At 34.6% G+C, this 23,260-nt stretch overlaps 2 protein-coding genes across 3 annotated transcripts in view; one reads left to right on the top strand and one right to left on the bottom strand.

Moving 5' to 3' along the window:
• Positions 1–23,260, bottom strand: part of LOC129787983 (protein Peter pan) — a 1,185,971-nt gene that overhangs the window by 68,540 nt on the left and 1,094,171 nt on the right. The window lies entirely within an intron of this gene.
• Positions 2,455–23,053, top strand: LOC129787943 (protein kibra). 2 transcript variants are annotated; one of them, XM_055823826.1, is made up of 10 exons: positions 2,456–3,917; positions 16,682–16,791; positions 16,934–17,125; positions 17,811–17,970; positions 18,045–19,397; positions 19,472–19,655; positions 19,727–20,259; positions 20,339–20,496; positions 20,566–20,893; positions 21,847–23,053. In XM_055823826.1, exons 1-10 carry the CDS (start codon positions 3,784–3,786, stop codon positions 22,136–22,138), a joined length of 3,444 nt encoding a protein of 1,147 aa, XP_055679801.1. In that variant the 5' UTR covers positions 2,456–3,783; the 3' UTR covers positions 22,139–23,053. The 2 variants fall into 2 exon arrangements, with proteins under 2 accessions (XP_055679800.1, XP_055679801.1); XM_055823825.1 differs by having other exon boundaries at positions 2,455–3,917; positions 20,339–20,893.

Raw genomic sequence — 23,260 nt, 5'->3', positions numbered from 1 at the left:
AAATCCGCAAATAGAATTTTTCTATTATTCTGGTCTAGCCAAATATTGATTAATTATTATATTTTAAGCAATTCGATTTCGTTTTTTGAATTTATTTATTTTTAATTAAGTACCTATATATTTTTTTAATTTACCAAATATTTCCACGGAGTTTTCAAAATTAATATTTTACTAACCTTTAGAAGAAAATTTTTGATTCAAAGTTGACTCAAAAAGAGATTAAATAAACTTCTAAAAAATTAAAAAAAAAAAAGTAAATAAAAGTTCATATCAAGTATTTTAAATTCATTAGTAACAATATCAGCTCATGTCGAATGAACTAGCGTGTTGGAGGCAGAATTTTGCTCGAAAAGACAAAATTTGTGCTCTTCGAGACTTTGGAAGATCTCATTGTGCAAAAGAGAAAGAAAATGTATTTCTGTTCATTCCCACTCATGTACAACCAAAAATGTTGCAAGATCTGAACTCAACTCCGTGTACATTTTTCTTCCTTCAGCCCTTTTTTGTGCACCTCTACTGTAACCCACTCAACGTAGGTACAAAAAAAAAGTCCATATAGAAAAAAGTCCATATAGAAAAAACGCTCAGCTCAAGCGACCCTTCAAGTGATCACCATGAGCGCTCGAAAGCAAATGATCTTGTGAATGGGAGGAAGGTCCTCCTTGCATTTCACTTACCCCCAAATTTCCTTAAAAAGACCTCGTGCGCCATCTACCTTCCCCTCAAATGAGGAAGGGCCGAAACGATTTTGGCACTTTCGCCCTTCTTTGTAATACTAGGTCTTATATAGCAAAGGTTTCATGAAACCCTACAAATGTCTAGAACATTGCAACTTCGAGAACTGACCGCAAGAGGCGCTAAAGTCAAAAACAAAGTTTTCGAAAATTTCGAACTCGAATTTTTCTAAAATGGCGACATAAATTTTTTTCATTTTTCGATATGTTATAGCTGACTTCAAGACCTTTCAAACAAAAAAAAATTATGAAAATCTATGGATCCGTTCTCGAGATATGGCCTTCTAAAGATTTCTTAGGGTATGACTTTTCAACTTTTCCCGACTTTGCGCGTATTTAAATTAATTTGCGTTTTAGTTTGCTCTCACAAAATTGGTACACTGAAAGAAACACAGCTCCCGTAAGCTTGGTCAGCTTACCAGTACATTTTTACATTATTATTCCGGACGTTTTTAGTGAGATTCCAGGAAATGCATTAATTAATTGCTACCCCTCTTTGATATGCCTCACATTTTGGCTTTGTCTTCCACCATAAATCTTGCATATTGCCGCCTTTTTTCCCCCAAACATCATCATGTGCAGAATGTGCTCGCGGGGTCAAAATGTGTGACTCCGATGTGGCAAAAAACCAAGTCAAAATGTACACACATTCCTAAAAATCTACGTCAATATTTATTATCACACACCGTTTATAAATACAATTACGACAATTGCTCTGCGAGGGAATAGACAAGTACAAGAATTTTATACTTATGGTGCTCTTTTCTTTTCTTCTTTTTCTTCTTATTCTTCTCCTCCAATGTACCGCTCGTTTTTTTCTTCTCTCCCTAAACCACATATCCATCCACTACTTGTGGTAAATGGAAGAAAACCATGGAATCGCGCCAGAATGGTTGAAAATGTTTGCAGCACACACAGAGGAATGGTTCATTTTGTTGGATTCGTGTTCACAATACAAATATACGGATGTGTATGAGCAGAGAAACCAATAAGCAGGAAAATATGTTGGAATATCTCTGTATTGGTGGTTTAAGAAATTCTCTAAATCAAAATTCTCAAAATTCTCTCGCAAAGAATTTGTATCCTATTAACTACATAGGTAAATAGCAAAGAAAGTTCAGTTAAAGAGAGCAAAAAAGCTCCATTATATTTTTAAAGCTCAAGTAAGTATATTCTCACAAATTCATATAAGAAAGGCAAATTAACACACAGCAAAATGAGGTTGAAAACTACAAATTCAGAGGTGAATTTTTGCGAGTCAGTCACTCGCAGTTTCTGACTAATTAGTCTTTCTAATTTGAAAAAGCTTAAATAAATTGAAAAACATAATTTTTCCTCAAATTTCATGGAGTTTTATATAATTTTTAAGATAATTCTCAGTAAGATTCGAACCAAAAGATTCAAGCTAAAGTAAAATTAGCAGCTCAATCTAAACATTTATGCTAAAAAAAATCCAATGAATCAATACATATCAATGTATGAGAATGAAATAACAAAAGCTTTCCTAAAAGCTCATGGTTTCTATGGCACAATACTTGGTTAAAAATAATCTCTCTCACCAAGTGCCGACACATTGAAAAGATAGTTCGCGTACACACCGAGAAAATATGCTATAGCAACATATTCTTGTACACAAAATTCATTCAATTGTGCGGTAGTGTGTGGAGTTGAAATGAAACATTTTCAACTGAGAGAGTCTCTAATACGATGGTGTTCAGAAGGAATTCAGTTTCGAAAATGAGCGCTTCAAGAGAGGACTATCAGCTCTAAACGAGTCACATTATAATTTTTTTTTTAAATAATATTTTTAATACTCCAAATCTCCCGCGAAATCCATCATTGCTCGATTAAGTGGTCGTGTTTTTGTAATAAGAAAAAGTAATATTATTAAGCCTTACCGTGTGCCTTGTAGAAAGACAATTTCTGTCCTATTTGTTTGTGCATTTGTGTTGTTAAGAGTGGAGTGAGAGAGAAAAAGTTTCTTTCACCTGAAACTACCTTCTTTTTAATCCTGGATTACCACACACTGGAAACAACATTTTTTTTTTAGTTGAGACTGTGCGAGGGGAGAGTGGTTGCAAAACTATATATATATATATATGTTCAAATATATATAATTGATCTGTGCTAGAAACTTTTTGAAAATTATCACTCAACATTTGACCATAAATACATGGAAATGTTCCATTAATTGATACACATTAATTGAGCACAAAAGTGTACGCGCGATGAATTCTTTTCTACACTGTTGAGTTGTTTGTTTCTTTTTTTTTTCTGTGTGTACGAGAAATTTGTAAAAGTTGATTTTTATTTTGTAAAAAAAAATATATATATTTAGTTTTTGGGTGCTTTGGACATTTGGCACATTGCTAGAGAGAGAGAGAGAGTGTGGACTTTTCGGGGGAAAACCCAGATAATTTTGGGTGGAAAAACCATGGAAAACTACCCATGAAAACGAATAAATTTTAAAAACGAAGAGACTTTTTAAGTTAATCTTTTGAGTTTTCTGTTTTTTGTTGTGTACCCACTACCACCCTACCGATGGATACGAATTTTTTTTTGAAATAATATTCCTCTCCATTCGAAAAGAAAAATGCTGACGAGAAGTGTGTGTGAGTTTTTATAAAATATGTGTTGAGAAGATACACGAAAAGCTATAACAGATTATCTATTATTACACAAAAAAATACCATTGGAATGTGCAACACACGAAGAAGAAGTGGCAACATCGCTCAAAGGAATTTCAATATGGCGGGACAGAGTGGATAGTACGCCCATCTCGCTCAAATAATAAACCCAAACCCCATGTGGAGGAGCGAGAAGAAGTTTTGTGTTATACTGTTGAATTGAATTTGTATATAGAGTTGGTGCTTGTTGTGTGTTGAAGAAAAATACAAGAAGTTATAGAAGTTTGAAAGGAGAGAAGCAGCAAAAAAAAAGTTTTATATTTCTCTTGGTTTATAAAGTGAAATAGTTGCGGAGAGAAGAAAAACTCATTTGGCAAAAAAAACACTCCGTGGGGGAAAAGCAAGAAAAAAAGCAGTTGAATATGCCAAAAAGACATAGCAAAAATGGTGAACTTCAATTGCCCAATGGTTGGGAAATGGCCCAAGACTACGATGGAAAAATCTACTATATTGATCACATCAGTAAGAAAACTACGTGGATCGATCCGAGAGACAGGTGAGAGATCTTTTGGCATTTTTTTTTATTGTCGTTGTATATTACCTATAAAATTATATATAATTCTGTGTATTAAACTATATATAAATATAACTGGAGAGAGACCTTCGATGAATCCCCCTAACAATCACCTCTCTCACAGAGCCAGAGACTAACCTTCAAGATCGCATTCCAACCAGATTTCCACGCTTCACAACCATCTCAAACTCGATCGTGAGATTTTCCACTTCACTCCCAGAATGGGATTGTTACCATATTAACTATATATATGTACATTATGTATGTAGATAAATTCACTATATATCATACTACTTACTCAGAATTCACAACATATACGATCATTTTATATTTATTCCAACCAAGTGACATTTTTAAATGCACTCTGATCTTAAATTTTATTGAGAGAATATTTGAAATGATGAATTCACATCCATTTTGAAATATTTTAGGAGATATTGGGGTAGATTTTGTTGGGTAGAAAGCTCTGAAAAAGCTCCGAAAAGACGTATTTTTCACAGAGATAATTGAAAAAGGCGAAGATCATATTTTTCCTCATCTATTTAGATTTTTTTTAGTATAAGATAAATTAGAAAACTTAGGCTTAGCATAAGTAAATAAGGCCTACCATAAAACCTTATGATTATCTTTAAAAAAAACTTAAGTCCATTTTTTTTAAATTTTAGGCCTACTTTACTTCATTGAAATCTTTAAAAAAAATCTTAAATTTAAATCAATTGAACTCTATTATTTTTGTTTCAAAATGTTATATTTTGTCCTACAAAATAAATAGAATAAAAACGATTTTTTTCATTATTTGATACCTGATGAAGGTTAAAACCCATCCAAAACATCGAAGCAAACTCAAAATCAGAGTTTATTGTGTCAACAACCAATTTCCATCCTCTCTCTTTCCACGTAACCGCTTAGCTAAAATATCTAAAAACATAAAAGTTAAATAAACCTAAATCACTGCATGATTTATACCTGCCAATTAATACCGAGAAATCATATGGTATTGTCATGAAAATAATTGCATAGTAAATTCATTTTGAATTTCGATTTTTTTCTGTCATTTCAATCATTATTTTTTTTATGGAGAAATAATTCATTTTAGCTGTGTTTCTTTCAGACACAGCTTTTGTGTACCGAGCAAAATCGAAAGTCGTCAGATCGGGCTCAAACTTGGGATGAGCACGAATTAGGGCCCCCACATTCCAAAAAACGTATGCGCCAAAAAATTTTTTCCGGCCGGCCGGCCGGCCGGCCGGCCGTCCGTCCGTCCGTCCGGAACCTTTTGCTAAATTACAAGAGAACGGTAATAGATAGAGACTTGCGGTAAACGGCAAAGTTTAAAAGTCGACTGGAAGACGTCAGATTATGACGTCAAATTTTACCCCCCACCCCCGCGTCCGCCATTTTGAATAACCTCAAAATTTTGTTTTCGCTATATCTCAGCCGCTATATGTTGTAGGGGCCATCAAGAGCTTTCCAACGATACCTCATTTTCGAAAATCGGTCAAGCCGTTTAGTCAATATGGCCGTCACAATTTTTCATCGAAAATCGACCATAACTCGAAAACGGCTTGACCGATTTTGATCAACCCGGGCTCAAATGAAAGATCTCAACAAACCCTACAACTCTCTAGAACATCCGAAGTTTCAAAAGTGACCGCTAGAGGGCCAAAAATCAAAAACAAAATTTTCGATGAGTTTTCGATGAATATCTCGAAAACGACGACATAAATTTTTTTCATTTTTTGATATGTTGTAGCTGACCATATTATCTAGCTTCATGCCAAAAATGAAGAAAATCTATGGATCCGTTCTCGAGATATAGCCTTCCAAAGTTGGCATGTCATATCTCGGGTTCTACATGTCCGATCTTGATCAACTCAAGCGCAAATGAAAGGTTTCGTGAAACCCTACAAATGTCTAGAACATTACAACTTCGAAAAATGTCCGCAAGAGGCGCTAAAATCGAAAACAAAGTTTTCGAAAATTTCGAACTCGAATTTTTCGAAAATGGCGACATAGATTTTTTTCATTTTTCGATATGTTATAGCTGACTTCAAGACCTTTCAAACAAAAAAAAATTTATGAAAATCTATGGATCCGTTCTCGAGATATGGCCTTCTAAAAATTTATTAGCGTATGACTTTAATACTATTCCAGACTTTGCGCGTATTTAAATTAATTCGCGTTCTAGTTTGCTCTCACAAAATTGGTACACTGAAAGAAACACAGCTCCCGTAAGCTTGGTCAGCTTACCAGTACATTTTCTATTAAATCGCACCCAACTACACATAATGTTCATTTTGCATCTACATCTATCTACAAAACTATACATATAAAAGAGAGAGTAGAACATAAAGTGGAAAAGGTCCAGAAGTAAGAAGAATAGAATAAAAAAAAAACTTCTGGGATATGCGAGTTTATTTAAATAAATCAACATCATGAATGATGTGTGTTAGAAAATGAATAAGAATAAAATGTTCCGTGGTTGAATCCAAACATATTGACCTTTTACCATTGGAAACCAACACGAGTTGCTCGTGTATGTTTCACTCTTTCCTTCTTTTTTTTTCGTACAAAAACCGTCGAGATTGAGAAATACACACCACACATTGCAGAGAAGAAATTTAATGCATTTTTCTGTGTGAAATTCGCGTTTTTCCCTTTTACGTGAATGATTTTCCAAGGAAAAAAAACAAGCTCTCGTGAGTTTGCAAAAGGGTGGCAAACCAGAGTGCATGTAGAATGGCATAAAAAACATTCATGGAATGCAATACGAAACCATGTGCTCATATTCGAATGATCTCGTTTGGAAACCCATAAAACTATTTCTAGAAAATTCCCCCTCTCCCCCATTAGCTCCCCCTAAAAGAGACTCCTCCAGCTTTAATGGCTTAAAATCACGATGATAAACTTCTTCTCAAGTCTTACCCACAGAGAGTCTCGCGTGGTTTTCTTTTGGAGGTCAACACGGCGATCAATTCCCCAAAAATTGCGTAATCACATTGAACCCTATCGTATTCCAAAACACACGAGTGGCCTGTAAATAGACACAGATGCGATAAAATCAATCAGCTTTTGATAGATGTGCTAGAAACGAATTGTAGCGAATGTTGGATACGCTACTTCTTTTTATTTAGCCTTTTTTTTCTACGTCTTCTTCGAGCACATCTGGAATTTGAATTTGGTGAATTTCTAATTAGCTCCTCACGTACAGGTTAGAGGTGTTTTCTCTAAATTCAGTGTTATTCTTGAAATGTTATTGAAAATCCGGTTTAGACTAAAAATACCAACTTAGAATCTAATGTTTTTTTCTTGGATTTTCTGAGCAGAAATGCCAAATTTTGCTAAAGAAAATTAATTTATAAAAATTGGAATTAATTTATTTTGAAACGAAATAAAGTTTCCGAAATAAAGGTGTTATTTGCTAAGTCGGCGGAGGACGCGTTGAAGGAAAATTAATTTTTATTTAGTCAACACTTGGAGGATACTAATTTCTAAACTCAAACTTTGAGCTTAATTTTTTATTGGAAAGAAAACATTTTTCTAGATTTTCTTTTGACGAACTTCTAGTATTTAAAGCCGCCTACACATGTAGAATTTATCAAGATAATTTGGATAGATTTTAATCTTTGGCGATATTTGAAATATATTTGAATTTAACCCTTTAACCCTTTAACGTCCAACGTGAAACATAAAAACATTGAAACATGCGCTCTTTTATCGCGATTTTTATTCTATGAATTTTTTTAGAAGACTTTTCTCACTCAGAACGTGTTCTTTGACCCCTTATGCGTGAATTTGATGCATTTGTAACATGGAAAAACAATTACATTCATAAATAATTGAAAAAATAAAATGTTTCACGTTTGGGTCAGCGTATGACCCAAAAAACCTTAAAGGGTTAACGTCCAACATGAAACATAAAAACATTGAAACATGCGCTCTTTTATCGCGATTTTTATTCTATGAATTTTTTTAGAGGACTTTTCTCACTCAGAACGTCTTCTTTGACCCCTTATGCGTGAATTTGATGCATTTGTAACATGGAAAAACAATTACATTCATAAATAATTGAAAAAATAAAATGTTTCACGTTTGGGTCAGCGTATGACCCAAAAAACCTTAAAGGGTTAAGACAATCCGTTATTTCTTTTCCATTCAATAGATAAAAAAAAACAACAATTTCACAAATATTCATAAAATTTCTTTTCAAAACCGAGATGCTTAACAAATTTAGACAAATCTTGCAGTTCTTAAAAGAAAAAAAAAAAGGATTTTTCTTCTCTTGAACTTCTTTTAAATTATAAATCTTATTTCGAGCTCCATTTCGTGTAATAAAAATTATTAATTAAAGGAGAAAGAATCAGATCTAAGAAAATATAAAAAAAAATATAGGTAAGAAAACTATGTAGATTTGTATATTTTTAGTACAAATTTATCGCTATAGATTAGGTATTTTAATTAGGTGCGTGCAATGACTTTGAAATTGCTGGAATTCCACTAAATATATGCAAAGAATATGGTAATAAAATATTAGGTACACGAAGCACTAGATTATAAAATTTTCCTTCCTAGCAAATTTTCCTTTCAATGTGAAAAGCATACAATGACGGGGGCTCAACGCACATTTAATCTTTAGAGATATTGCTTTGAGGAATTTGGAGCTGATGAAAAAATTCGGTCAAGCTCCAAAAGTTGCACTTGGATAGTTGTTATGTGTGGGGGCTTTTTGGCAGTAGTATATAGATATTTGATTTCACTATACATATTTTTGTACATATTTTATATATTGCGATAGCAACACTGCTGGTTGGAATGCGACAAATACAGCCGCGTGTTTGGAACTTTTCCTCGTTCGACACGCGCTCCTAAATTTTGTAATTGTGCGCCTTCCCACCGAAATAATCACTGAAATCGATCGACAAAGTGGATTTTTTTCGCACTACTGAATCGTGCTTCGACACTTAAAACTAATAAGCATACCAAACTACTGAGTCACACCATATAGTTATATACATAAAAATATATTCAGAGTGTTTTGAGGTGGAAGTGTTGATTGAAAATGAATGAAAAAATAGGAAGGAAAAAAAAACGATACGGCGGGAGGAGGGAATTTGCTGATGAATTGTATTGAAATCACAAACTTTGACCATGGTGTGAGATTACAAGACTTGTTAAGACTCTATAAGTATGCTTCAGTGGAATGTCTGATACACCCACCTGTTCCTCTCTATCGCGCGTGATTTCAAATCGAACAAAGTATTTGCCCAAATTTGGACACGCGAGAGACATCTCAGAAACCCATAAAAATTAACTAATTTTCGCTTCTTTCTCAATACAAAAAAAATAAAAAAAAATAAAACACCTCCATAAGCATTTTTTCCATCTTCTTCATTTAATTTATATTAACTGCTTGTTGCCAGGAGAGAGAATTCTCTCATCGCGCAATCTTTTGCATAAATGCTCAATGAAGAATATATGAAGAAAAAAATGCCTATGCCATGAATATGCTACGATGTGGCTTCTGTATATGTTCATTAATGAACTTGACGACATTCTTCCTGTTTGAAACATCTTTTTCGATTGAAATTTACGCAGTCTTCCAATGAATATCTCGCTGTGCCTAACTGTATGAGTCTCTTTTAATCTGCACCTCCTCCTTCGTTGAAACATTGAGCATTCTTGTTTGGCTACATAGCAATTTATACGACGAATGCAGAAGAAAAAAAAATTCTTCCCTTTTTCGTTGAAAAAAGACTCACACACAAACATTGGTTGAGAGGAAAAATTCCTCTTCCGCCCACATCATTTGGCGCTTTACGTGATCTCTCTGTTTTCAATGGGAGAAGACGCGCGTACAAGACATGGTTTCAATATCAATGATGGATTCCACCGAAAAAAAAATCACCATATTTCAATGTCTACAAGAACAGGGAAGACGATACGCGATGGATTAATGCACAGAATGAATTTTCACGAAAGTCTTGAAAAAAAAAATCAAGAGGATCAACTTTCTTTTACTTGAAAGAATGCAGATTTTGCTGCTTCTTCTTTCTTTTTTTTTCAATTTGAGTTTTTAATTGATTTTTTTTTTGTATTTGACCCCTTGAACTTTGACTGCATCGCTTACATATTTTTCCTCTAAATTCATTCTCTGTGGTTCAATGAAAAATCTCTTGAATTTTTAATGTGTTTTCTTTTGATTCTCTCAAATATTTAGGATAAATTTCTATACCCTTAATCAGGTCAGAAAATTAAAGAAAAATACCAAAAAATAAATGTAAAAAGAACAAAAAATCAAATTAAGTGGTTATAAAACATCAACGAGCACTGAAAAAGAGAAATATTGCAATAGCTTGGAGTTTTCTGATCCCCATAAGAAATGTCTATTTGCTTTCCAGCAACCCACGCAGAGTGCGCAAAAGTAGGATTTTTGGCCAAACCGTGAATAGTTGTTGTTCGTTTATTGAAGACATAACAGGGTCCATTTGGTATGCAAGTATCTTTGGCACGGCACTTCACAGAACGAGGTGATTTGTTTAAAGGCACCATTTACAAGACATCACACACATATTTCAGACTCGACACAATCTCTCAATTGTTGCGTAGAAAACGACTTGGAAGATCTCTGGTTTTTTTTGTACTTCTTCTCGCCCCCAACTCTTTGGTACTTCTTGCAACGAAAGAACCATCGTACTTCCTATCAACAATTTTTCTTCAATTTATCTTTGGGACACAATGGGGCCTGACGATGGCAATATTCCCACACTCTACAAGTGCTTGTACGCGCGATGTCCACTCTACTTGTCCATTGTTACAATGAAAATCTTCTTCCAAAGCCGTTGGTTTTTTTTGTGTAAATTGCAGGAGGATTGTTGGTATATAAGGTGATGTGAAAGAGCAATGTGCACGGAGTGAGGAAGGTAGGCACACACATCTTGTTTTTGAACTTGAATTGAAGATTATTTATTTGAGATGCACGAAGTCCACGTATAGAGCTTCTCATCCAATGGAGGAAGGGAAATTGGTTAATAGATGCTCTCTATGTACGCCGAGAGAGTGTCCGGTGAAGAAGTGATTTTTCACAGATGGTAGAAAGAGATTTTTCCCTTGTGCCCGTGAATGACTCTGTCTCTTTGACTTTTTATCCCACCATTGGCACAACTTCCTCTTTGGCGAGAAAATATGTTACCCAAAGCGGCTCAGACAATCGCGCCACAACATCAAATAAGGCTATACTGGCTACTATATTGCCATGATAATTAGTTCATCCTCCTTCGTAAAGAAGTGAGGGACTCTCTCTCCTCTATTAAAGTTGCCTCTTCTTGTTTTTTTTTGTTCTTTATATTCCGGGGACTCCTTTAGCAGCAATTATTCATGAATTAATTGCTATAATGTTAGAGAAGAAGATGGTATGGTTTCGCTTCACTTGTTCCGTGTCCACTCTGTTCTTTTCTTCTTATTGCTTGTTCCTCTCCTTCCCATAGACATAAAGATTTTTCTCTTTAGTTTTGTTACAAAAAAAATGCGGCGAATGACCGACAATCTCAAATAAAAGTGTGGGAGGATTCAAACGAAATTCCTCAACAATGATGGTTAGCTATTTAAATTAATTTCCCACACTTATCAACTTCCTGTGGTCTCTGGGGTTGGACTTTTGCTTCGCGAGACATTCCCTCCAACCTCTAAACATGTTATTTTTCTTTTTGAAACACACATAGAGTGAGCCATTCAACTTTGCCTCAGACACTGTGATACAAAGAGGAACTATGAAGAAGAATAAGAATTTTATTTCTTCTGAATTTCATTTCTTGAACGTTTTAGACAGAGTAATAAAAAATGTTTGGAGTATTTTTTATCGATATTTTGGAATGTCTTTAATGTTTAAGATTCTTTATCTTAAGAATTTATCTTGGGAATATTTTTTGCAAACTTTGCTAAATAAATATTAGAAATTTTTAATAATGTTGAAATCTTTCTCATATTTTTGCCAATAAACCAGTTAAAAAGTTATTGAAAAAGAATCTAAAGAATCTGAAAGATTTCTCTAGAATTTTCAATTTTTTAAGAGCTTTTGTCGGTCATTTTAAAAATAAACCTTTCAGAATACAATCTCTGAATCGGAAAATCGCCCCTAATTCACCTAAAAACCTCTCTTTCCTACAACTTGTAAATTTACTTTACTCACCAAGACTTCAAATTCCTTTCGAATGAATTGAATTTTTTTCATGTTTGGTGTTAAATCTCCATGTCTATGAGCATTAAACATACTCCGGCTAAGCCAGCAGTGAGTCAGGCATTTAATAAAAATGAAACGACATTCTTTTTTCCGTGTCAACAAAAGTAATTCAATGCGAAATTAAACTCCAATTTGATGATGCATTGAGAAACATAAACTTAAACATTTTATATGTATATATAAATTCCAAACACATCCAGACAATTTTTATTTATCTTGAAGGTCTTTTCCTTATTTGAAATGTTTTATTCTCTTTACAAAAAAAAAAATGAGAATTCCTTTTAGAAAATTTCGAAGGTCCCTTTAGGAGGTACCTTGAAAAACGCTTCAGCGATGTTGTGCAGTGTGTAAGAAAACTTCTCACGAAGCATGTGGATTATCGTTGACCAAATGCGAAATTGCAATGTAAATTTAACTTGAATTGTTTGACTCAATTTATAAATGGTTGTACATAAAAGCTGTGAGAGGCGCATATAAGACAAGCGAGAAGCTGCCCTCTAGAATAGAGGCTTTCTTGTGGCCATAAATCAAAATGCATGTGTTTGTATATAAGACATTCCATTACGCCACAACCCATAAAAATTCCAATCGAGCGAAAGCGTTTATAAAATCAACAACATGAGGCTATTTTTACATAAACTTCAATTCAATTTTGAAGTGTTTCAAATATATTTTCTTATATATTCTCTACTGTGTTGTATATGTATTTCAACAGCTATATAGGTATATTGTGAGATGTCCATAGAGCTATATATGTATGTGAAAAGTTCAATAGATTTTCACGCCCAGTGCAAATTTCTTTTATTAAATTCCTCTATAATTTAAACTTTTATGTGTCATTTGAGATAAGACGTAATATTTCATTTTATAATTACTTAATTTAATAGCTTTTCTTCTCTCCCTATATACCCATTGAAACTCAAAGAGTTTGCTGATGAAAAATCACTTGAAAAACAATTTTCTTTCAAAGATTTTTTTTTCTACGAAAGCAAAAAAAAAAAAATAGAATTTCTTATTCCTCTTTAATTAAGCAACATTTTTCTAATTTTCCCTAAGAAAATTTGCAAGTTGTGCTGAAGTGTGAAGCATTCAGCACATAATATACAAACTAAAGAGCCTATGAGAGAGAATTGAGAGCGACAAAATTACTTTCAAGTGGGTGAAAATAAACATATCAACATTCCAACGCTATCAGTGAATCATTGAAAAGTGTTATCGCGTAGCCCAAGCGGAATGATTATTTGAGCATTTTCCCTCTTGGCAAAAAATTTTCAGAGCTCAAACTCTGTGTCCGCGATAATTCCACGGAGAGACGTGAACTTTTGCATGATTTCCCATCCTTCCTAGGAAATGTAATTTTCCCCCCACAACGAAATAATTAAAAAAAAACAGAGATTAATAAAAGTTCAAAATGTTTGGAAATTCCCCAGAATTCTATTGATAAAATTTATGTTCAATCATTTGGGTTATTTTTGGAGAGACTCTCTTCTTTTCTTTTCTTTTTTTAACATGGGAGACGCGCTTGAAATAAATACAAAAAAATGCCCAAAAGATATAAAATTCCGAGAGTGTCTCTCTTTTTTTTTCACGCGCAGAGTCTCACAGTGTGGAAATATCAGACAAAGTGGATTCTATCAATACAAGATTAAAAAAAAACTCTCCTCAATTCCACTCCTATCTAGCTCTATAGGTACACTGAAAAAACCTTATAGCAAATAAAGAAACTTAATCTAGCAATTTATGGAGATGTCGTTTTAAATACAACACACACAGGCACACACATGTTGTGGCAAAAGATGAGGACGGTTGGTCTAGGAGGCAAAAAATAAACCAGAAGAAATATATTTAACGGTTGTTAATATGCTTCTTGAGACGAGAATAATTTAGTTGCATCATGAGATGTGAATTAATGAATCAATCTCATCTTGCTTGATGGTACAGTACACTGCATTGCCACAGAGGGCACAAATTTTGCGGAAATAAATCCAGAAATCACTCAAAAGGAACGTAAATTACTTACGATTTTATAGTGAGTAAATTCCTTTGAATTCCAAATAGTTTACGAATAGTTTTATGTTAGGGAGGAAGATTCAACTCCAGTTCTTTAAAGTTTATTTAGAACAAATCTTTATTTTGCAGAGAACATTTTTTTAAATATATTTCTTAAATTATTCATCATTTAATAGTTTTTTATTATTAATTTTTTTAATTCCATCCTCCGTAAAAACAAAAGAAAAGTAAAAGAAGTTGTTTAAAGGCATATTGAAATAACATTCCAGTCTTTTAATAAAAATCAAAATGCTTGGGAAGCTCAAAAAAATTCTTGTAAAAGATTCTTTTTTATTAAAAGAATATTCTAAAATATTTTTCATCATTTCGTAGCACTGAGAAACACATTTTGGGTGGTTTTAAAACGATTTTGAGTCAAAGATGCTTCCAAAACACAAATTAACTTGTTTATTATCATTAGATGGAGACGCCTGGTTAACACCAGGCGTTTCCACTATTTTGACTTAATAAACTTAAGAAATTCCTGTGGAGGTGCCGGGTAATTTCTCTCAAAATTCCTATTATTATCATTAAAAAATAAAAATAAATTAAAAGATTTTGAAGCTAGTTTCTCAATGCAGTGGAGGCACCAGGTAATTATATCAAGCGTCTTCATTGTCATTCTTATTAGTTTTTAAAGCAATTTAGTAGGAAGAAATAATAAAGAGTAGATTCCTTATTTATTCTAAATCAATAAAAGACAGAGATGGAGACGCCTGGTAGATACCTGGCGCCTCCACAGCAATACAAAATTAGCCAAAAGGCACCAAAAAAATCGTCTAATCTCTCGCTAATTTTCTTTTAAAAGAATTTTTCTTTGATAGAAAATTAGTTCAATGAAATAAATTCCAATTTAATCCTCACTAATCATATTTTTTTTTGCTTCATCCAACATACCCAAAAAATCAAAGAAATTCTTTCACGCATGTCGACAATCGTGGAGATTTGTAGCTTGTTATACAAATTCATGTGAATATTTGTGGTTTTGAACCTATTTTTCACACGGATCCGTGTTCATTGACCTTTATCCTGAAAATAAAAGAAATTGACATTGTGTGTAAGGGGAGGAAAATGTTTCCATTTAGTTTACTGATCTTCTGCCAAAGAGAATAAAAAAAATAAATACACGACACTCAAAGTCAAATTAACATTACATAATACGATAGCTTAATGACTTCTCTCTCTCTAAAATATTTTTTACGAATTATTGTGAAAAAACTAATAGTGTTAGGAATTTTTGGCGGGAAATTTTTCATTTTTTATCGGGGAGAAAAAAAATATTGGCGGAAAAATGCGCGTTTGTGGAGATTTTTGGCATAGATGGGGGGAAAATTTTGTTGCAAAATATGTAGTATAGTGCTAAAATTCCCTTGAAAATCAATTTCTTTCAATAGAAGTGAAGCGTGACAGAAATGAATTGAATTTGATTGAAAGAATATTATTTCATACATACATATTTCTCTTCTCCTTGTATGTAATAATGTTGTGCAAAATGCCACATGAAGAATTCTTCCCTGAGTGCCTCTCCTATTCATATTGAAAATAGATGTGCTACAGAAGTGGTGACATTAATAATGAATATGTATATTATAAATATAAATAAAGTCGCGGGAAAAAAAAAAGAGAAGCATACGATAAAGACTTGATGGTACTTGATTGCACCGAATCACAGCCAACGCCCACGATTAAGGCTTTTCACAAAATTTCTGAGCGTTGGCTGTGATTCGGTGCGCGAGAAAGCCTTCCTCATAATTTGCCCATCATCCCCAATTTTCCGTCAATTTCACATTTCACTGACAAAGAAAGAATCACAGCCCGTAAGTTTTACTTACCGTTCTTTCGCTTTATACTGTTCCATCCATTTGCTCCACCTCTGAAGGAATTCCAAAAAGAAGGAACCTTTAGCATTGTGACTTGTATCGTTTCACCTTCATTGAAGTGATTTTACACTTGCTTAAAAGTAGTTTAAATAACAAAAAAGAAACCTCCATATCTCCTTCTCATCTCATTACCATCTCATGTTCCTCAATCTCTTCGTTAATTTTTTTGCTGCTCAGCTCAGCATTTCTGCTACTTCTCAAATGCGGAGCAAAGGCATTTTCTCATTGTTGCCGTGCGTTATGTTCGGGTGGAAAAATGGTGGGGCGAGCATTACTTTATAAACATTCGTAATGACATGGAGATATAAAATTGAAATGTGTTCAGCATTCCACAGAAATTCTTGCATAACTTATAAATAGTACAACACTAAAATTGTTTGAGAGTGTATTACCCGCGTGTACCACCACATTCACGCATCACACCAGCAATTTTTGCTCACAATTTTAACTCGCAAAACTCAATTTTAAAATAATTCCCTCAAATTAGAATAAATTCCCAAGAATTTTATTTATTTCTCAGAAATTAATTTAAACATTGGCGAACGTTTTTTTTAACAAAATATTTTTTTTCTCATTTACAGATACACAAAACCATCAAATTTCGCCGATTGCATTGGCGATGAATTGCCATTGGGTTGGGAAGAGGCCTATGACACCATCATTGGCCGATACTATATCAATCACCTCAATCGTGAGTATTTATTGTGAAATTTCACACCCATATCTCTCCCTTCTGACTGAACAATAGAAGAATCATTGAGAGAGAGAGAGAGCAATAAAATTCACACGATCAACAATTTCCTTTCTTCTTTGCATTTAATACCCAACAATAGAATCAACACAGCTTGAAGATCCGCGACAAGAATGGAAAATTGTCCAAGAGGCCATGCTTCGTGAATATCTCAATTCAGCACAGGACGTGCTTGAGGCGAAAAAGGAAATCTTTGATGTGAAACAGAGGCGATTAATGTTGGCCCAAGATGAATTTAACAATCTTAATGCCATGGCTGCAAGTAGAACTAGTCGTAAGTATTTTTTTTTATTCTTTCTTAATCTGTGATAAAATTTATCTTTAAACGTGGATTAGAATTGTATTTTTTTTGTTAATCTCCTATCACTTGTGCAAACGGAGATATTGAAGAAATTCACTTTTTCCTATTTAAAAAAAATCAGACGATGATCAAGAGCTTTTGAAAGCTTCGTCTTCATCACAAATTAATTTTGAGACATTAGAGAAAATGTTCTAAATTAAGAATCTTAAAATAAAGATTTTTTTTCCTTAAAATAATGCTAAAAAAAATGAAACACCCTGTAATTTTTTTTATTATGTCTGATTCACAATTAAATTTATAACTTTCATTGCAACATTATTGGTCTTAAAAAAAAGTCTTCTTGTAATAATTTTCTTCCGGTTTGTGCCGCATTCCAAGAACGCTATCAAGATGGAAATCGTTAATGCCACAGATTAGTGTAGGAAATTAATTTATTACCGGGCTAACATGCACATTTCGACAACTTCCGCAATTCTTGGTAATCAAGAATCATATCAGACGAAGAAAGTATTAAAAGACTAATCAGTTCTTCCTGTTCTTAAGAAGTAGATTTAAATGTCTGATGAAGTTTTTTTTTTCAAGTGTTTTAACTCATGAATTAAAAACAAAATTTTTTTTAGTAAAGAATCTCTTAATAATTTTCAAAAATTCCTTTCAGTTTATTCGTCGTCGAGTTCAATAAGTACCAAATTCGATCCAGAACTTCTTAAAGCCGACCTGGCACTATCAAAGGAGCGCGTCCGACGACTGAAGCGAGAACTAGCACAAATAACATCAGAAATTTCCTTCACGCAACGAGGAGTAGATACTCTCTACAGGTTCGTTAAAATTTCAAACTCCAAATTAAGGTACAAAACCCTAACAAAAAAATCTCTCTCTATCTTCAAAACAGTGTGGAGCAGAAGTTGAGTTCTCGCGAGAATGGATGCTACAACCTGGCTGAGGTTCAAGCGATACGTGACGAGATGATCAAAATACAGAAGAATCTCGTATCTGGGGAACAGGAGAAGAAGGAACTAAAGCGTAGCCTAACACAACTCAAATACGATCTGACGAGGCTACAGTACGGAAATGGAAGCCCTGTGGCATCGGCACTCAATTTGGCTCAAGATCGCGTTTGTGCATCATCGCAGACAGATTTGTGTGCTGATATCTTCCCACTTGGTGCTCGTTTGGCAGAAGTGGCAAAGACTCGACTGCAGTACGATGAGTGGAAGAAGCGAATAAAGTTCCTTCAGCAGCAACTTGCAGATCATGTTGAGAGGATAGAACCAGGGCAGTTGGAATCGGACAAAGATCGCCTTTTGCTCATTCAAGAGAAGGAACAATTCCTCAAGGAACTCCGGAGTATACCGGCCTCGTCCAAGACACCCAAAGAGATGGCTGAAATTCAGGCAACGTGCCACCAGTTGGATCAGGAACTCAATCAGGAGTATGAGTACAGCAATCAGTGCATAGCAAATAGGTTGCGAGTTCACGAGGAGAAACAAGTGCTGCTGCAACAGCTACAAGATGCTCTGAGGTCGACAAAACTTCTCGAAGAGCGCCTCAAGAGCCTTTCATCGGGAAGTACGTTCTCCATTAGTAGCGGATCTAGTCTTGGCTCTCTATCAACTGCCAGCAGCAAGGGATCTCTATCGGGTCTGAGTTTCACCGACATCTACGGTGATCCACTATCTACGGAACCTCAGGTGGACATGGTTGACCTCCAGAGGCGAATTCAGAGCCTTTCGCACCCCTCAGAGGTCTCCCTATCACCCCGCAGTAGCCTATCAATGGAAACACCTCCTGCATCGCCAATGAAAGACTCTTCCGAGTGTGCCACGAAAGGTGATGAACCAACGTATGAGAATACCAAGAATTTAGACTTGAACAACACCGTTTTGGATTGCATGCGACTCGAAGAGCGTCTGCAGGAGTTGGAGTTTAAGCAATCTCTCGGATTAGCACCACAGCTATCGCCAATTTATGAGAAACCTTCCCTTTTGGATCTGCCACAGCAGCAAATAGCCATGTCCCGATCATCTTCAGCCTCAAACACGCGATCAGTGTCAGCAGCTGTTAGCAATGAATCCGTAGCTGGGGATTCTGGGGTCTTTGAGGCATCGCGTGCTTTGCTGCCAAATCGTGAAGCTGCTCAGGTACAAATTGGACTTAAATACTCCAAAGCAGACGGTGTCCTGCATATTTCACTGGAAAGAGCGCGAAATCTCACGGCTCTGTGTCTGCAAGAGCAGTGTCAAATGTAAGTTTTACTGTTGTATCAATGAAACTTTCTTCAGCTTTACTAAAGCTTCTTTTTTTAAACAATTCTTTCAGGTACTTCAAAGCTGCTCTTTTGCCAAATTCGTCACAAACACTGCGTACAAATAATTTCACAGATTTCCAGAAACCAGTATTTGGAGATAGTTTCTCAACGCCCATTCATCTGCACAAAGTCTTCACGAAGACTCTTCAAGTTAATGCAATGGCGATATTTGGTGGACAGCGGGAAGAGTGTATTGTAAGTTATTGATTTGTGAGGACATCAGGCTTTTTTTTTTTTGAATATACTAAATGGGATTTCTTTGACAGGGATGTGCTCAAGTGAGCCTAGCTGAGTTCAATGCAGACGATGCAACACTCAAATGGTACAACATCCTCAACTTCCGCTACTTGAACAACTTGGAAACCTTCGAGGTTGCTGGAGCATGCAAAGAGGAATCATCCGATGAGTCCACAATTATTTCCTCCCAAACATCGACACTAACACGCAATCAGGGTCAAGAGGATGCTCACAATGCTGCCCTAGCGATGGAATTGAATCAAAGACTGAATATTAACAGCGACGATGAGGAGCAATCTGCCGAAGCGAGTGGTGGGAAGGATGAAGATGAGGAATCAAGTACAGAGGAGGATGAAGATCAGAATGAATCAACGGAACAAATGTTGGCAGACTACATGAATGAAGTGCAAAACTTTACGCCGGAAATGGCGGACAAGGAGACCAACACCGAATGTGCCTTTCTGCCTGAGAAAGCCCGGAGACGCCTCCAAGAAACGGCAGCCATGTCCAAAGAACCCATTGATGATCGTCTTGTTAAACGATCACAAACCTTTTCACCAAGGTAAGTTGATCTGGATTTAATCTAGGAGAAGCTAAACTAACAGAAAAAAATCTAACACCTGAAATTATTTTTGTTGCAGTGCTGTTGTTAGCAAGAATCGAATCTGCAGACTCAATAGAAGTGATTCAGACTCAGCCATGCATTTTGGAGCAGCCACACTCCTTCATCCCTTCCAGAGGAACTCCATTGAACGAAGATCTCTTCGTTTCCACAATAGACTACCAAAACCCGTGACCAGTAAGTTAGAAAATCATTTTCATTGCCTTTTTGATGTGCTAAATTCTTTTTTCGTCTTTCAATGTGCAGAAATACATCCATCGTCAATTCCACGCACAAGTCTAGACTTGGAATTGGATCTTCAGGCGCAGAATACAAAACTCGAGACACTCAATGATGAAATTGCAAAATTGCGCGATTTGAAGCAGCGCCTTGAGCAAGCGAGGGATGCCAATGATGCTAAAGTGGCCGCTTGGGCACTTGAGAATGAGGATTTCCAGAAATTAGTTGAGAGTGCTGATCCGAAGACGCCAGACGATAAGAAATTGCAGAAGCTCATGCACAAAAAATCCAAGGAAATTTACAAGCTTCGCAAGACACGACTTGGCAAGGGGCAGCCTGATATTGTTTCATTTAAGTGAGTTTCTTTTGAATTTTTCAATTTTATTTAAAATTTCTCTTAACTGTTATTCAGTTAAAATTAAAATTTAAACAAATTCTAAGTCAATTTAGATTTTTTGACATTAGTTAATTTAGCAATTAAGAGATTTCTGTCAATTTGACAGTTATGAGACTTCTGTCAATTTGACAATCAAGAGACTTTTGCCAATTTGACAACTACAAGACTTCTGTCAATTTCACAATTAAGTGACTTCTGTCAATTTCACAATCAAGAGACTTCTGTCAATTTCAGAATTAAGAGACTTCTGTCAATTTCACACTTAAAAGACTTTTGTCAATTTGACAATTATGAGGCTTCTGTCAATTTGGCAATTAAGTGACTTCTGTCAATTTCATACTCAAAAGACTCTTGTCAATTTGATAATAATGAGACTTCTGTCAATTTGGCACTCAAAAGACTTCTGTTAAATTTCACACTTAAAAGACTTTTGTCAATTTGACAATTATGAGGCTTCTGCCAATTTGGCAATTAAGTGACTTCTGTCAATTTCATAATTATGAGGCTTCTGTCAACTTGACAATTATGAAGCTTCTGTCAATTTGGCAATTAAGAGACTTTTGTCAATTTGACAATTATATAAATTCTGTCAATTAAAACAATTAAGAAACTTATATCAATTTCAAAATCAAGAGACTTCTGTCAATTTGACAATTAAGTGACTTTTGTTAATTTGACAATAAAGAGACTCCTGTCAATTAAGAAACTTCTATCATTTTCAGAATTAAGGGAGTTATGTCAATTCAATAGTTATGAGACTTCTGTCAACTTGACAGCTATGAGACTTCTGTCAATTCAATAGTTATGAGACTTCTGTCAACTTGACAGCTATGAGACTTCTGTCAATTTGCCATTGACACCTGTCAGAAGCACCTAAGATTTTATTTAAATGAAAACCTTCATTTTTACAGAGAAAAGATGGCGTTTTTCACACGAATGGGAATGTCAGTGCCTGAATTGCCAACGGAAAATACATCAAATGAGGATCTGACCCTCCCGGAGAATCCCCATGGGCCTCTCAATCCATCCCGTAGGAGGAAAATCCCTCCACCACCTAGCTATCCACACGGAGAAACTGCACAAATTCTGCACACATCTGCTGAGGTGCATCCAATCCCAACACCACGGACAATAAATGAGAGCATTGCCGAAGAAACTGAACCTGACTACGTTGTTGACCGAAACTATGGTGTGGAAGTGTAAGGACGACACCACGGGGTGCTCTTTCTAAAACATTTTCATTTCATTTTTGCTCGAGAGCCTCAAAGTGCAATAACTAAGATTAGCAGAAAAGTATATAAAAAAAATATATATATAAATGTAAACTTTAGTCTCTCATGAAAAATTAATCACACAAAACACTATTTTTTCACAGTATCCAGATCATTTTTTTTTAATTGCTTCCTTGACTCTGTGATTTTTAAGTAGCATGAACATTTCTTATTTTATTTTTAACGATAGTAATATATTATTAACATTTTTTTTACAACTTTAGGCTCTATTGATGGAGTACGCGCAATTAATATGTGTCTATTGCTCTATAATATTTAATTAGTTACTTTGTCTGAGATCACTGCCTTCAAAAGCTTGGTATTCATTCGCAAATTAATTTGAATTCTCAATTTTTGAAAAATGAAAAACTCATTTACTTGGCAAATGCCATTTTCTTGTGTCAAAATTCAACGTTTTAACGTTTACTTTAGGATCTTTTCGAGAATGCCAGTGTTAAAAAAATTTGCTTTTACAGAAATTAAGGAATTGCCGGAATTGCTATTTAATTCTTAAATTAAATACCGAAAATTTAAAAAAAAATTATCAAGAAAAATTTTGCATTGAGCAAATGGAGGGATAAGTTTGATTTTTGGCCATCCCACCGAGAAATGTCATCTAATTCTATTATTTTCTCCATTAATATTATTATTCTTTAAAAATTAAGAGGATTTCTGGGGTGGGATTAGCTTGTTTTGAAATTATAGGAAAAAGAAAAGAAAAACTGAACGAATGGTTATCAAAATAAATGTTATGTTTGTCAATGAATTAGTTAGTTATATATAGATGACAATATTGAATATTTATAATGTTAAGATTGAATAAAGAAAAATCAAAACATGCAAGTAATGAAAGTGCCTAATTTGTTGCAAACTAACTTTATTTTTAAGGAATAAAAATTTACAAAATGAAAATTAGATTGAATTTTGTCTCATGAACTATTAAAAAAAAATGAAGAGAAAATGTGTCATAGTCTCAAGAATTAGAAAGAATATCATTTTAACTGCATAAATTTAAAATAAAAAACTAACTAGCGTTAGGAAGAAAAAATATAAT

The sequence above is a fragment of the Lutzomyia longipalpis genome, chromosome 1, assembly GCF_024334085.1.
Source record: "Lutzomyia longipalpis isolate SR_M1_2022 chromosome 1, ASM2433408v1".
Lineage (NCBI taxonomy): Eukaryota > Metazoa > Arthropoda > Insecta > Diptera > Psychodidae > Lutzomyia > Lutzomyia longipalpis.
Note: the sequence above shows the minus strand (reverse complement) of the source record. Positions and strands in the feature narration are given on the sequence as shown.